This window comes from Brienomyrus brachyistius, chromosome 18, assembly GCF_023856365.1.
Source record: "Brienomyrus brachyistius isolate T26 chromosome 18, BBRACH_0.4, whole genome shotgun sequence".
Lineage (NCBI taxonomy): Eukaryota > Metazoa > Chordata > Actinopteri > Osteoglossiformes > Mormyridae > Brienomyrus > Brienomyrus brachyistius.
The window spans coordinates 10,890,427-10,907,567 of NC_064550.1; the positions used below are offsets into that span (position 1 = coordinate 10,890,427).

A 17,141-nucleotide genomic window follows, 5' to 3' on the forward strand; every position below is an offset into this window, starting at 1 on the left:
ATAAGATAAAAGATCTAACACATAAACAATTTAACAAAAAGTGATTAATTCTCACTGTTAACACCACAACAAGAAAAAAAAGGCGTCAACTGGATTTAACCCATATTTGACATAGCGGTGGACAACTATTACTAAGTACGCAGGGAGAAGCACACTGCTTTGAGTATGTCACAGGTACCTTGTTATAGCAGTGCATTCAAACCAGCATGTAACTGTCATCAGTTACTTTAATAGCATGAATCATATTTTGAATAAATAGCCTAGTATTATTTTGGGTTATTTATTCGTTTTTCGTATTTGTTTGCTTGTATATGTTATATGCCTAGTTTATATGGGGCATTGGAGCGGAACATTTTGTTGGGAGCCACTTCCGACGGGATATAATTTTGTGAGGGAACAACGAGAAAACAGTGTAATGGTGATACAAAACTTCCTGTCTGCGTATAACTGCGGAGCTACACAGCAACCTTCTGATCACAAGCACACTTCTCTAAGCATTTAAAAGCTGGAGAAAGCTGAAAGTTATGAAGTGAAGAATTAGCTCCTTTGGTAATAAGCCGCCAGCGAGGTACGAGATCTAATGTTTGTAAATGTTAGCTAATCTAACGTGCTAGTTGGCTACGTTAATTTAGTGACATTTGTTCAATGACATTAGCATCAGTTTAATTGTTGATTTATTATCAGTTTTCACGAGACAAATCGAGCAACGATAGAGTAAAGGATTTCCCTGTATTTAAAACAAACTTCCTGTCTGCGTGTAACTGCGGAGTTACACAGCAACCTTCCGATCACAAGCACACTTCTCTAACCATTTGGTTACCCTGTCCAGGGGCGCCGCTAAGGGGGGGAAAGTTGGGACAATTCTAAGGGCCCACGCCCTTTAGGGGCCCCCAGAGATCTGAATGGGTGTGGTAGGGGGGCCCAACCTCATATTTTGTCATAGGGCCCAAAATTGCTAGCGGCGCCCCTGACCCTGTCTGTATCAAAATATTAATACAGTGGTTTCATTATAAGGGAATTGGACTTTGCACGGAAGACCTTTACCAGGACAGTTAATAAGCACAACCCTACAGGGTGAGGACAGTGCAAAATAACGAGTAAAAAGAGTTCAGAGCGAACGTTCCATTTGTAACACTGCTATAGAAATGCTGATATGACAACAACTTTTACCTCATTACATTGTCGTCCCTCCATCCGCCCAGTTATATCCTCTCCACCTTCCTCACTTGGACTCTTCCTCACAGTCTGGTCCACTGGCAGAGTGTCATTGTAAGAGGTGACGAACTTGAAGTCACTGGTGCGCGAGCCCGTTGTCAGGTACGTGTCATAATTATAAGAGCTGCGCAGAGTTCCCGCTCCCTCCATATCTGCGTAGTTGGGCGGCAAATACGCACTGGGAATGGCGACTGCGCCGTCAAACAGCAGCCGAGGTTTCCTCTTGTGACACAACCTCACGGCCACAACGAGAATGATGAAGGTGAGGAAAAAGGTGGAAACGGAGACAAGGGCGATGATCAAATATGTGGTTAATTTAGAACTGGGCTCCTCATAAGACGCATTTTTAACCTCTGGAAGGTTAGACAAGTTATCTGAAATGACTAAATATACTGTACAAGTCGCAGAAAGAGACGGATGTCCGTTGTCCTTCACCAAAATAACAAGGTTCTGCTTCATGCTGTCAGTACCAACAATGTCCCGCTGGGCCCTGATCTCTCCGCTATATTGTCCGATACTGAAAAGTCCCAGATCGGTGGATTTGACGATCTGATATGACAGCCACGCGTTCTGGCCAGAGTCAGCATCCACGGCGATCACCTTGGAAACCAGGGAGCCCGCTGGAGCAGCTCTGGGGACCATCTCAGTCATGATGGAGCTCCCTGCAGGAGCCGGGTATAATATCAGCGGGGAGTTATCATTCTGGTCTGTTATGTGGACGCTCACAGTAACGTTGCTGCTGAGGGGAGGCGAACCATTGTCTCTGGCTACAACGTGGGCTTTGAAGCTTCTGAACTGCTCGTAATCAAATGATCTCACAGCATGGATCACCCCCGTGTCTCCGTTAATGGATAAAAACGAGGACACCGGAACCCCATTAACCTCACTGGGTAACAGGGAATAGAAGACTGTACCGTTCTGTCTCCAGTCTGGGTCTCTCGCCGTAACAGAGCAAATAGAGGATCCGGGTTTGTTATTTTCAGTCACTTGAGCGCTGTAGGATTGCTTGTCAAACACAGGTGAGTTGTCATTAACGTCTGACACCGATAACTGAATTGTCTTCGATGAGGACAACGGCGGAGATCCCTCGTCGGTGGCAGTGATTGTTATATTGTAATCTGTCACTACCTCACGATCCAGCTCGCTGGTTGTTACCAATGAATAATAATTTTTAATTGACGGTACTAGTTTAAATGGAACATTGTGTTGTATTGAGCAACGAATATTTTTATTTTCTTCAGAGTCGTTATCTTGCACATTAATAATACCAACTTCTGTACCAGGTGATGCGTTTTCGGGAATCGGGTTGTTCAGTGACTTAAGAAATATTACCGGCGCGTTGTCATTCACATCCGTAATTTCGATTATAACTTTAGTATTTGCTGCCAAACCTGATCCGTCTCTACCCAATATTTGCAACTCATAGTGGGACCTTTCTTCAAAATCAACATCACCAACTATTTTAATATCCCCAGTTTTCTTACTGATTGTAAATAATCTCTTCACTTTATCCGAAACACGGCCGAAATCATAAGTTACTTCTCCGTTCGGTCCCTCGTCTGCATCCGAAGCACTAACTGTAAGCACTAAAAAATCTAACGGTGAATTTTCAGGCAGACTGACTTTATACACAGCTTGGCTAAACACGGGTATATTATCATTAATATCCAGCACAGTAACGTGTATGACTGCTGTACCTGATCTCTGCGGAGTCCCACCGTCACTGGCGGTCAGTAATAGTGTAATCTCTTTCTGTTGTTCACGATCCAGCTCTTTTTCTAATACCAGCTCAGCGTATTTTCCACCGTCTGCGTTTGTATTAACAATCAAAACAAAATTATCATTGTTCTGCAAAGCGTATGTTTCAACAGCGTTTTTCCCGATGTCCGGGTCATGTGCCTCATCCAAGAGATAACGGGCGCCTTTTAATGCCGATTCTATTATTTCAAGTTCAATACGATCATTTGGAAATTGTGGTGAATTGTCGTTAATGTCCTCAATATGAATTACTATACGATGCAGTTCTAGCGGATTTTCAAGTATCAGCTCGTATTTTAAAGGACACGAGACGCTCGATGCACAAAGCTCCTCTCTGTCTATTCTCTCTGCGACAATCAAATCGCCGGTTTTCAGGTTTATGTCACAAAAGCCTCTGCTGCTCCTGTCGGCATCTAAACGGGCTTTTCGATCGGATAGTCTTTTAACATCGAGCCCAAGGTCCTTGGCTATATTCCCAATAACAGACCCACGTCTCATCTCCTCCGGGATGGAATAGCTCATGTCTCCAAGGCTGCTATGAAAAGTCAATATGAATAAAATCCACAAATGGATAGAGGCATTTACCGTGAATCCTTTGTGTCCCATTTCCAGTGTGAAGTATCACTTTCTCTCTCTCAGTCCAAATGAATGAAAAATATTATATTAACAACAAAAAACTAACGCTTGATCTTCTTTAAAATCGTTAAATCAGTAAAAATGTATTTGTTAATATGGCTCTCACTGATTCACAGAAACACCAGGAGCTTCTACTTACATATTAGTATAGTGGGTGGGGAAAATGGACGTTAATCACCTCTCTGGTGAACAGCGACACCGTGAGTGTGGTTCGGGAAGTGCAGAATAGAGAACAGTGAAGAGAGATTACATGTTAAAATGCCGCACGAAACTCACTCGTCTGTGACATTGTTCCGATCTGATCTTCTGTTTACATATACTGGTCTAATTTTCTTTGCCCTGTCAGTCTGAGTTACCTTTATTACCAGTATTCAGTCCTTGTGCGCCTGTTTCCCACATGTCTGCGATGTGGATGATGGGAGATTATGATGATTATTTCATGTTATTAATAATATAATATAATATAATATAATATAATATATTTTCAGGTCACATTCTTAGTAATCAAATTTAATCAAGAATCCCCCAGACAGTCTACATTTTTACTCCCTCCCAGCTCCTAACACATCACAGTCAAACAAGTATGCAATCAAGAAGACAGAATACCTGCTACAGGTGTGTTGGCAGCCGGGAGAGAGCAAGAATATGGACTGTCTGGAGGTCGCTCAGGACTGGCTTAAGAAATATTCAGTTAACAATAAATCTCTCTATCCGTAAAATAGAGATTTTCGTTTATTAATGTTGGGACAGAATATCGGAAAAATGCAAATCATAACTGAAAAAACCGCACAATTTCCACTTTATATATGATCTACTGTAGTCCATTTCGACCATTAGGGGCTCAAATGCACTGATTTCAAAAAACCATCAAGATTAGATTACACGTTGGCTCAAAATCATTTACCTTTACATTTCCGTCGATACTTATATGGAAATTCACATTCAAATGAGGCAAATATGCACCAACACTGTCAAGACGAATCCTGAGTACATCCTGAGTACATCCGGCCAATTAAGTGGACGCTGATAGCGCTATAAAGCTAAGAGGCACGGGGTGGAAAAATGAAAACCATCAATGACTTCAAATGAATTCACAAAATCAAATGATACTGTATTCTATTAAATGACACAATAATCATGGCTATGAGGTCATGTCCAGGTGTTTATCCATAAGAGTCATGGTAAAATATAGGCCTATAATTCCAATTTCTTCTGATGTTCATTTAAAAACAAGGATGTTTATTATCTTGAACCGAGTGACTCATGCTGATGGAACCACAAACAGATTCGTAAAAATATTAGTACTTGTGTATATTTCTGGAATTCTGGAAAACAAGAAAATTTCTACACCACTGAATTTCACCCTGAATTTCAGACAGGCCTACAGACCAGACATTAAGGCCACTTCCATAGCTAAACTTCATTAAGGGTTCAGGTATTGATGTAACGATACCGTAAAATTAAACTGCTTGTCTTGAGTTATATTTATTGATTTTCAGATCTGTGACGAGGAGACGGCGAGTTAAAAACAGCAGCCAGCATTTCTGCGTTATACAAAGCTTCAATACACACAGCTTCAATTACTGCGTTATACACAGCTTCAATACACACAGCTTCAATATTCAAAACAAAATCCAGTCCAAGCTCAATGTCAATATCAAACAAAATAGCAAAAAACAAACCAGAAGATACAAAATTAACAGCATGGTTTCCTGCTCCGATGAGGATCATGTTTATTCCAGCAAAATCTGAGCAAATTGGCTTTTACTGAGATCTCCGCTAAATCTCCGCGACATGAAATGGCAGTTACATGTCGGTACCAATCCGTGCCGCACTGCTGGAGCCACGGCCGCCGCCTGGCGATTCTGTGCTGGCACTGCAGAGGGTATGTGGAGCACGCAGAGTGCAGTGCCCGGCACGAACATGCTGGGACCTACCACTGGGGTCACTGACATCAAGTCCTCAGTATTTATAATACAAATGCAATAACTATACCGCTCATTACAGGGCACAACTACAGGTCGTACTAACACTTTTCACCTCAGTATTTTAAAAATTCTGGGTTCAGCCCTGGGCGTGAACCATCCGAGATGAAGAGAAATAAGTTTGTTAAGTGGGCACCAACTCGGAAGATGAACTTCAACTGGCACTGGTTGCATCATGATAAAGACTTTTATGAATGAACACAACTTTTACCTGAGGGGGTTGTAATATGTCAGTTCGATCCTCTTCACAAGGCTCACCGGGACTCTTCCTCACAGTCTGGTCCGCTGGCAGAGTGTCATTGTAAGAGGTGACGAACTTGAAGTCACTGGTGCGCGAGCCCGTTGTCAGGTACGTGTCATAATTATAAGAGCTGCGCAGAGTTCCTGCTCCCTCCATATCTGCATAGTTGGGCGGCAAATACGCACTGGGAATGGCGACTGCGCCGTCAAACAGCAGCCGAGGTTTCCTCCTGTGACACAACCTCACGGCCACAACGAGAATGATGAAGGTGAGGAAGAAGGTGGACACGGAGACAAGGGCGATGATCAAATATGTGGTCAATTTAGAACTGGGCTCATCATAAGACGGATTTTTAACCTCTGGAAGGTCAGACAAGTTATCTGAAATTACTAGATATACTGTACAAGTCGCAGAAAGAGACGGATGTCCGTTGTCCTTCACCAAAATAACAAGGTTCTGCTTCATGCTGTCAGTACCAACAATGTCCCGCTGGGCCCTGATCTCTCCGCTATATTGTCCGATACTGAAAAGTCCCGGATCGGTGGGTTTGACGATCTGATATGACAGCCACGCGTTCTGGCCAGAGTCAGCATCCACGGCGATCACCTTGGAAACCAGGGAGCCCGCTGGAGCAGCTCTGGGGACCATCTCGGTCATGATGGAGCTCCCTGCAGGAGCCGGGTATAATATCAGCGGGGAGTTATCATTCTGGTCTGTTATGTCGACGCTCACAGTCACGTTGCTGCTGAGCGGAGGCGAACCATTGTCTCTGGCTACAACATGGGCTTTGAAGCTCCTGAACTGCTCGTAATCAAATGATCTCACAGCATGGATCACCCCCGTGTCTCCGTTAATGGATAAAAACGAGGACACCGGAACCCCATTAACCACACTGGGTAACAGGGAATAGAAGACTGTGCCGTTCTGTCTCCAGTCTGGGTCTCTCGCCGTAACAGAGCAAATAGAGGATCCGGGTTTGTTATTTTCAGTCACTTGAGCGCTGTAGGATTGCTTGTCAAACACAGGTGAGTTGTCATTAACGTCTGACACCGATAACTGAATTGTCTTCGATGAGGACAACGGCGGAGATCCCTCGTCGGTGGCGGTGATTGTTATATTGTAATCTGTCACTACCTCACGATCCAGCTCGCTGGTTGTTACCAATGAATAATAATTTTTAATTGACGGTACTAGTTTATAAGGAACATTCTGCTGAATTGCGCAGCGAATATTTTTATTTTCTTCAGAGTCGTTATCTTGCACATTAATAATACCAACTTCTGTACCAGGTGATGCGTTTTCGGGAATCGGGTTGTTCAGTGATTTAAGAAATATTACCGGCACATTGTCATTCACATCGGTAATTTCGATTATAACTTTAGTATTTGCTGCCAAACCTGATCCGTCTCTAGCCAGAATTTGCAACTCATAATGTGATTCTTCTTCAAAATCAACATCCCCAAATGTTTTAATATCCCCAGTTTTCTTGTTGATTGTAAATAATTTCTTCACTTTATCAGAAACTCGACCGAAATCATACGTCACTTCTCCGTTCGGTCCCTCGTCTGCATCCGAAGCACTAACTGTAACCACTACAGAATCTAACGGCGAATTTTCAGGCAGACTGACTTTATACACAGCTTGGCTAAACACGGGTATATTATCGTTAGCATCTAGCACAGTGACGTGTATGACTGCTGTACCTGATCTCTGCGGAGTCCCGCCGTCAGTGGCGGTCAGTTATAGTGTAATCTCTTTCTGTTTTTCACGATCCAGCTCTTTGTCTAATACCAGCTCTGCGTATTTTCCACCATCTGCGTTCGTATTAACAATCAACACAAAATGATCATTATTCTGCAGAGCATATGTTTCAACTGCGTTTTTCCCTATATCTGAGTCATGCGCCTCATCCAAAAGAAAACGAGCGCCTTTTAATGCCGATTCTCCTATTTCTAGTTCAGTAAGATCATTTGAAAATCGAGGTGAATTGTCGTTTATGTCCTCAATATGAATTACTATACGATGTAGTTCTAGCGGAATTTCAAGTATCAGCTCGTATTTTAAAGTACACGAGATTTTAGATGCACAAAGCTCCTCTCTGTCTATTCTCTCTGCCACAATCAAATCACCGGTTTTCAGGTTTATGTCACAAAAGCCTCTGCTGGTCCTGTCGGCATCTAAACGGGCTTTTCGATCGGATAGTCTTTTAACATCGAGCCCAAGGTCCTTGGCTATATTCCCAATAACAGACCCACGTCTCATCTCCTCCGGAATGGAATAGCTCATGTCTCCACGGCTGCTATGAAAAGTCAATATGAATAAAATCCACAAATGGATAGAGGCATTTACCGTGAATCCTTTGTGTCCCATTTCCAGTGTGAAGTATCACTTTCTCTCTCTCAGTCCAAATGAATGAAGAATATGATATTAAGAACAGAAAACAAATACGTTTTATCTTCTTTAAAATCGTTAAAACAGTAAAAAATGTATTTGTTAATATGGCTTTCACTGCCTCACAGAAACACCAGGAGCGTCTACTTACATATTAGTACAGTGGGTGGGGAAAATTGACGTAAATCACCTCTCGGGTGAACAGCGACACCGTGAGTGTGGTTCGGGAAGTGCGAAATAGAGAGCAGTGAAGAGAGATTACATGTAAAAAATCCCTCGTCTGTGACATTGTTCCCATCTGATCTTCTATTTGAATATTCTGGTCTAATTTTCTTTGCCCTGTCAGTCTGAGTTGCCTTTGTTGCCAGTATTCAGTCCTTATGCGCCTGTTACCCACATGCCAGTGGTGTGGATGATGGGAGTTTATGATGATTATTTCAAGTTATTTATAACATATAATATAAAATTAATTTCAGGTCACATTCTTGGTAATCAAATTTAATTAAGAATCCCCCAGACAGTCCACATTTTACTTCCTCCCAGCTCCTAATACATCTGAGGCAAACAAGTAAGCAATCAAGAAGACAGAATACCTGCTACAGGTGTGTTGGCAGCCAGGAGAGAGCAAGAACACGGACTGTCTGAAGGTCCCTCAGAACTGGCTTAAGAAATAATCAGTTAAAAATAAATGTCTCCATCCGTAAAATACAGATTTTTGGTCATTAATGTTTGGACAAAATATTGGAAAAATGCAAATCATAACTGAAAAAACTGCACAATTTCCACTTTATCTATTTACTACCGTCATCCATATCGTCCACTTGGGGGTCAAATGCACTGATTTCAAAAACCCTCAACATTAGATTACGCGTTGGCTCTAAATCATTTACCTTCATATTTCCGTTGATACTTATATGGAAATTGACATTCAAATGAGGCAAATAAGCACCAACACTGTCAAGACGAATCCTGAGTACATGCATTTGTATCTGGCCAATTAAGTGGACTCTGATAGCGCTTTAAAGCTAAGAGGCTCGGGGTGGAAAAATGAAAACCGTCAATGACTTCAAATTAATTCACAAAATCAAATGAAACTATATTCTAATAAATGACACAATAATCATGGATATGAGGTCATGTCCAGGTGTTTATCCATAAGAGTCATGGTAAAATATAGGCCTATAATTCCAATTTCTTCTGATGTTCATATAAAAACAAGGATGTTTATTATCTTGAACCGAGTAACTCATGCTGATGGAACCACAAACAGATTCGTAAAAAATATTAGTACTTGTGTATATTTCTGGAATTCTGGAAAACACAAACATTTCTACACCACTGATTTCCATCATAAATTTCAGACAGGCCTACAGACCAGACATTAAGGCCACTTCCATGGCTAAACTTCATTAAGGGTTCAGGTATTCATGTAACCATACGGTAAAATTAAACTGCTTGTCTTCAGTTATATTTATTGACTTTCAGATCTGTGACGAGGAGACGGCGAGTTAAAAACAGCAGCCAGCATTACTGTGTTATACACAGCTTCAATACACACAGCTTCAATTACTTCGTTATTATGACACAGCATCAATATTTAAAACAAAATCCAGTCCGAGCTTGATGTCAATATCAAACAAAACAACAATAAACAAACCAGAAGATACAATATTAACAGCGTGGTTTCCTGCTCCTGTGAGGTTCATGTTTATTCCAGCAAAATCTAAGCAAACTGACTTTTACTGAGCTCTTGTGTAAATCTCCGCGACATTAAATGGCAGTTACATGTGGGCACCAATCCGGGCCGCACTGCTGGAGCCACGGCCGTCGCCTGGCGATTCTGTGCTGGCACTGCAGAGGGCATGTGGAGCACGCAGAGTGCAGTGCCCGGCGCGAACATGCAGGGACCTACCACTGGGGTCACTGACATCAAGTACTCAGCATTTATAATACAACTGCAATAACTACGGCTCATTACAGGGCACAACTACAGGTCGTGCTAACACTTCTCACCTCAGTATTTTAAAAATCCTGGGTTCAGCCCTGGGCGTGAACCATCCAAGATGAAGAGAAATGAGTTTTGTTAAGTGGGAACCAACTCGGAAGATGAACTTCGACTGGCACTGGTTGCATCATTATAAAGACCTTTATGTATAAACACAACTTTTACCTGAGGGGGTTGTAATATATCAGTTCGATCCTCTTCACAGGGCTCACCGGGACTCTTCCTCACAGTCTGGTCCGGTGGCAGAGTATCATTGTAAGAGGTGACGAACTTGAAGTCACTGGTGCGCGAGCCCGTTGTCAGGTACGTGTCATAATTATAAGAGCTGCGCAGAGTTCCTGCTCCCTCCATATCTGCATAGTTGGGCGGCAAATACGCACTGGGAATGGCGACTGCGCCGTCAAACAGCAGCCGAGGTTTCCTCCTGTGACACAACCTCACGGCCACAACGAGAATGATGAAGGTGAGGAAGAAGGTGGACACGGAGACAAGGGCGATGATCAAATATGTGGTCAATTTAGAACTGGGCTCATCATAAGACGGATTTTTAACCTCTGGAAGGTCAGACAAGTTATCTGAAATTACTAGATATACTGTACAAGTCGCAGAAAGAGACGGATGTCCGTTGTCCTTCACCAAAATAACAAGGTTCTGCTTCATGCTGTCAGTACCAACAATGTCCCGCTGGGCCCTGATCTCTCCGCTATATTGTCCGATACTGAAAAGTCCCGGATCGGTGGGTTTGACGATCTGATATGACAGCCACGCGTTCTGGCCAGAGTCAGCATCCACGGCGATCACCTTGGAAACCAGGGAGCCCGCTGGAGCAGCTCTGGGGACCATCTCGGTCATGATGGAGCTCCCTGCAGGAGCCGGGTATAATATCAGCGGGGAGTTATCATTCTGGTCTGTTATGTGGACGCTCACAGTCACGTTGCTGCTGAGAGGAGGCGAACCATTGTCTCTGGCTACAATATGGGCTTTGAAGCTTCTGAACTGCTCGTAATCAAATGATCTCACAGCATGGATCACCCCCGTGTCTCCGTTAATGGATAAAAACGAGGACACCGGAACCCCATTAACCTCACTGGGTAACAGAGAATAGAAGACTGTGCCGTTCTGTCTCCAGTCTGGGTCTCTCGCCGTAACAGAGCAAATAGAGGATCCGGGTTTGTTATTTTCAGTCACTTGAGCGCTGTAGGATTGCTTGTCAAACACAGGTGAGTTGTCATTAACGTCTGACACCGATAACTGAATTGTCTTCGACGAGGACAACGGCGGAGATCCCTCGTCGGTGGCAGTGATTGTTATATTGTAATCTGTCACTACCTCACGATCCAGCTCGCTGGTTGTTACCAATGAATAATAATTTTTAATTGATGGTACTAGTTTAAAAGGAACATTGTGCTGAATTGAGCAACGAATATTTTTATTTTCTCCAGAGTCGTTGTCTTGCACATTAATAATACCCGCTTCAGTACCAATTACCGCATTTTCGGGTATAGGATTGTAAAGAGATTTAATAAATATCTCTGGTTTATTATCGTTCACATCAGTGATTTCTATTATTACTTTAGTGTAGGAAACCAAACCTAAGCCATCTTTAGCTTGTATTCTCATTTCATAGACTGATTCCTCCTCAAAGTCAATCTGCCCTTTCACTCTTATTTTCCCTGTCTTTTGCTCAAGAGAGAAAACATTTTTGACTTTATCCGAAACACGGCCGAAATCATACGTCACTTCTCCATTCGGTCCCTCGTCTTCATCCGTAGCACTAACTGTAACCACTACAAAATCTAACGGTGAATTTTCAGGCAGACTGACTTTATACACAGCTTGGCTAAACACGGGTATATTATCATTAGCATCCAGCACAGTGACATGAATGACTGCTGTACCTGATCTCTGCGGAGTCCCACCGTCACTGGCGGTTAACAATAATGAGACCTCCTGCTGTATTTCCCGATCCAGCTCTTTGTCCAAAATCAACTCAGCGTATTTACCTCCGTCTGTGTTTGTATTAACAGACAATTTAAAATGATCGTTCTTGTCCAAGAAATACCTTTGGACCGCATTCACGCCGGTGTCTAAATCGTGGGCTTCATCTAATGGAAATCTGGCACCTTTACTGGTCGATTCTCCTATCTCCAATTTAATTTGATCATTTGAAAATCTTGGTGAATTATCATTGATATCCTGAATTTGTATCACAATGCGATGCATTTCCAAAGGATTCTCAAGTATCAGCTCGTATATTAAACCACACGAAACTCTCGGGCCGCAAATCTCCTCTCTGTCTATTCTCTCCGCCACAATCAAGTCGCCGGTGCGCAGATTCATGTCACACAAGCGCCTGCTTGTCCTATCGGTATCCAAACGAGCTTTTCGATCGGATAAACTTTTAGCGTCAAGTCCAATGTCCTTGGCTATATTCCCGATCACAGATCCACGTCTCATCTCCTCCTCTATAGAATAGCTCATGTCTCCCCGGCTGGTGTGTAGCGTCAACAGAATGAAAAAGCAGATACTGAAGGAGGTAGTTACCATAAATCCGTTTTGTCCCATCTTGTATTCCAACGGCGGTTTGAATAATGATGAAAACAAACAAAATGTAATCTATTTAATGAGGAATTTTAACTAGCTTTGTTATACAGTCATGTCTCCGTTTGAAATACACACACGGGCGTCTGCTTAAATATAACTGTAGTGGGTGGGGAATTCAATATAAATCCCATCTGTGGCCAACAGCGACACTAAGAGAGTTTTTCAGAAAACGCAGGATCAACAGCAATGGAAGTCAAAGGCCTAAAACGTCTAGACATTATCTGCCTATTTTGGATGTCATGCGCTTTAAATCTGCTATATGTATATTGTGATTAATGGGTGGAAATCTGATTTTCCCCTGTAATTTGAGTTACCAGTTTGTTTTACTATTTACCAGTTGTTGAACACAAATAACTCTCCATCCATCCATCCATCCAGGGATGGATTACGGACCGGGCCAGCGGGGCCGCTGCCCAGGGGCCCTTGGGGTGCAGGGGGCCCGTGGGGCCCCTAGCCCAAAACAATTTGCAACGCTTATCAACAATGTATTTTCGTTTGTCTATTTTAGAGGGCCTACATTCTTTGATCCTCTGCCTACAAGGGCCCCTGACCCTATTGGGAGGGCGTTTGGCTGCCAAGGGCCCTTGAATTGTACTGGCTGTGGTGGTGGTGGTTGGGGGTGGGGGGGGGGGGGGCTCGCGAACGTTTTGCCCAGGGGCCCACACAACCCATAATCCGTCCCTGCATCCATCCATCATCTTTGAGGACCCAGGATTACTGTGAGTTTGCCAACATGTAAACTAACAAAGGTGTGGAAGATCTATTGACTGAGGAGTGACATTACTGTACGAACAGCTTCATCTGATAATCATTTGATGCAACCTGTTGTGCTCTGATTTTAAAAGTAATTCTGATTTCTTTTTTCCAATTGTAGCCTGTTTGACGAATCACCCAGGTGTTAATGAGTGAGCCGGTTGGTGATTGCGACACTGCATCTCACCAGGGACGCCGTAAAGGGAGTGAAAGTTAGGATGACTCCAAAGACCCTTGACTGACAGGGGCTCTAACAATATCCAAGCATAATTAGATCGTTCTGGGTTGAGGGTCTAAAACGAGATGCCGTCATGGGGCCCAAAATCTCTAGCAGTGCCCCTGCAACTTGTGATTGGTACAAATGATGCCTAAAATCTCTTTTTGGACTTTTTGGCAAGAGAGAGTCTGTGGGTGTTTAAACAGCCTGGAACATGATGGATTGCTGTTCTGGTGGGAGTTTCTTTGGTAGTTTGCGGTGTTTTATTGAATTGAGCTCTGACATGCTAAATGATTGAATGAGAATAAATCAATAAAACTCTTTACGGGTCAGATGCTGAGCCTATTGCTGCTCGTCTGTTTGCTCTTTGCTCGTTCATCCACTTCCGCCAAAATTATAAGCAGCCATTGTAATTCCACTTTAGACATTACGGGAGAGAACATCAGAGATAAACACTATTACATAGCCACTAAGAAACTGCGTGGTTGGAAACTGAAAAACATTTAAGGATAAATTGAAATAGGGTTTGATGTTTGAAGAAAACCTCACAGATGCTCATGGACATGGAATGACTTACACAACTATGAGAAAAGGACAACGACTTTAGAGAAGCACTGAGTGACAACCAGTGATTACTCTGCCTTTCAAAACAGCCATTAATCATTGTCAAATTTCAAAATAAACCGACCGTACGGTGTCATTAGACAATACGCGACAGAAACAAATGAGTGAAGATCAAAAACACAACTCAACATGTGAGAAAGTACGATTTCCTCCTCATCACTTTCAGTGAGGCTGCCGTTTTAATCAAACTGTAAGTTCAACCTACTGAGCAATTGCTCGACGCATCATGAGATGTAGACATTCTACGCCATGTAACGATAAATGTGATTTGCGGTATTTAGTCCTACTCTAAAAAGGCGATATTCAAAATAAGATAACAGATCTAAAACATAGACAATTTAACAAAAAGTGATTAATTCTCATTTTTGACACCACAACAAGAAAAAAAAGGTTGCATATGTGATATGCCTAGTTTATATGGGGCATTGGAGCGGAACATTTTGTTCGGAGCCACTTCCTATGGGATATAATTTTGTGAGGGAACAACGAGAAAACGAATTCTTCAGTGTAATGGTGATGAAGGTCTTATTTTAAGCTGCTGTATGACATTAATGTTAAAAAATTATTCTGGAGATGCGTTGTGGGGAAAGCTGAAAGTCATCAAGTGAAGAATTAGCTCCTTTGGTAATAAGCTGCCAGCGAGGTACGAGATCTAATGTTTGTAAATGTTAGCTAATCTAACCTGCTAATTGGCTACGTTAATTTAGTGACATTTGTTCAATGACATTAGCATCAGTTTAATTGTTGATTTATTATAAGTTTTCACGGGACAAATCGAGCAACGATAGAGTAAAGGATTTCCCTGTATTTAAAACAAACTTCCTGTCTGCGTGTAACTGCGGAGTTACACAGCAACCTTCCGATCACAAGCACACTTCTCTAACCATTTGGTTACCCTGTCTGTATCAAAATATTAATACAGTGGTTTCATTGTCAGGGAATTGGACTTTGCACAGAAGACCTTTATCAGAACACTTAATAAGCACAACCCTACAAGGTGAGGACAGTGCAAAAAAACGAGTAAAAAGAGTTCAGAGCGAACGTTCCATTTGTAACACTGCTATAGAAATACTTAAAACAACTTTTACCTCATTACATTGTCGTCCCTCCATCCGCCCTGTTAAATCCTCTCCACCTGCCTCACTGGGACTCTTCCTCACAGTCTGGTCCGCTGGTAGAGTATCATTGTAAGAGGTGACGAACTTGAAGTCACTGGTGCGCGAGCCCGTTGTCAGGTACGTGTCATAATTATAAGAGCTGCGCAGAGTTCCCGCTCCCTCCATATCTGCGTAGTTGGGCGGCAAATACGCACTGGGAATGGCGACTGCGCCGTCAAACAGCAGCCGAGGTTTCCTCCTGTGACACAACCTCACGGCCACAACGAGAATGATGAAGGTGAGGAAAAAGGTGGAAACGGAGACAAGGGCGATGATCAAATATGTGGTTAATTTAGAACTGGGCTCATCATAAGACGCATTATTAACCTCTGGAAGGTCAGACAAGTTATCTGAAATTACTAGATATACTGTACAAGTCGCAGAAAGAGACGGATGTCCGTTGTCCTTCACCAAAATAACAAGGTTCTGCTTCATGCTGTCAGTTCCAACAATGTCCCGCTGGGCCCTGATCTCTCCGCTATATTGTCCGATACTGAAAAGTCCCGGATCGGTGGATTTGACGATCTGATATGACAGCCACGCGTTCTGGCCAGAGTCAGCATCCACGGCGATCACCTTGGAAACCAGGGAGCCCGCTGGAGCAGCTCTGGGGACCATCTCGGTCATGATGGAGCTCCCTGCAGGAGCCGGGTATAATATCAGCGGGGAGTTATCATTCTGGTCTGTTATGCGGACGCTCACAGTCACGTTGCTGCTGAGCGGAGGCGAACCATTGTCTCTGGCTACAACGTGGGCTTTGAAGCTTCTGCACTGCTCGTAATCATATGATCTCACAGCATGGATCACCCCCGTATCTCCGTTAATGGATAAAAATGAGGACACCGGAACCCCATTAACCTCACTGGGTAACAGGGAATAGAAGACTGTGCCGTTCTGTCTCCAGTCTGGGTCTCTTGCCGTAACAGAGCAAATAGAGGATCCGGGTTTGTTATTTTCAGTCACTTGAGCGCTGTAGGATTGCTTGTCAAACACAGGTGAGTTGTCATTAACGTCTGACACCGATAACTGAATTGTCTTCGACGAGGACAATGGCGGAGATCCCTCGTCGGTGGCAGTGATTGTTATATTGTAATCTGTCACTACCTCACGATCCAGCTCGCTGGTTGTTACCAATGAATAATAATTTTTAATTGACGGTACTAGTTTAAAAGGAACATTGTGTTGAATTGAGCAACGAATATTTTTATTTTCTTCAGAGTCGTTATCTTGCACATTAATAATACCAACTTCTGTACCAGGTGGTGCGTTTTCGGGAATCGGGTTGTTCAGTGACTTAAGAAATATTACCGGCGCATTGTCATTCACATCGGTAATTTCGATTATAACTTTAGTATTTGATGCCAAACCTGGTCCGTCTCTACCCTGAATTTGCAACTCATAGTGGGACCTTTCTTCAAAATCAACATCCGCAATTGTTTTAATATCCCCAGTTTTCCTGTTGATCGTAAATAATCTCTTCACTTTATCCGAAACACGGCCAAAATCATACGTCACTTCTCCGTTCGGTCCCTCGTCAGCATCCGTGGCACTAACT

At 42.9% G+C, this 17,141-nt stretch overlaps 2 protein-coding genes, 1 long non-coding RNA gene and 1 pseudogene across 7 annotated transcripts in view; 1 reads left to right on the forward strand and 3 right to left on the reverse strand.

Moving 5' to 3' along the window:
• Positions 1 to 466: 466 nt before the first annotated feature.
• LOC125712476 (protocadherin beta-16-like) overlaps positions 467 to 17,141 on the reverse strand; it is a 32,300-nt gene continuing 15,625 nt past the window's right edge. The window contains exons 2-3 of the mRNA XM_048982575.1: positions 10,648 to 11,560; positions 467 to 1,430 (exon numbers count right to left, since the gene is read on the reverse strand). Of these exons, the coding sequence (XP_048838532.1) occupies positions 1,138 to 1,430; positions 10,648 to 11,560 (1,206 nt within the window). The 3' untranslated portion in view covers positions 467 to 1,137. The remainder of the gene's footprint in view (positions 1,431 to 10,647; positions 11,561 to 17,141) is intronic.
• Positions 1,310 to 15,939, forward strand: LOC125712480 (uncharacterized). Its single transcript, XR_007383324.1, has 3 exons — positions 1,310 to 1,430; positions 10,648 to 10,706; positions 15,837 to 15,939. It is a non-coding gene; the product is annotated as an uncharacterized LOC125712480 (long non-coding RNA).
• Positions 5,498 to 8,594, reverse strand: LOC125712475 (protocadherin beta-15-like; annotated as a pseudogene).
• The window catches only part of LOC125712474 (protocadherin beta-16-like), a 33,121-nt gene continuing 25,956 nt past the window's right edge, over positions 9,977 to 17,141 (reverse strand). Inside the window, exon 4 of one of the 5 annotated variants that reach the window (XR_007383323.1) lies at positions 9,977 to 10,134. Coding sequence is in view for 4 of the 5 variants with exons in the window: in XM_048982568.1 (XP_048838525.1) it covers positions 15,461 to 16,953 (1,493 nt within the window). In the remaining variant the exon portion in view is untranslated. Of the gene's footprint in view, positions 10,135 to 14,845; positions 16,954 to 17,141 lie in introns of those variants that run through there. The other 4 variants (XM_048982573.1, XM_048982568.1, XM_048982572.1 and 1 more) reach the window with 4 other exon arrangements.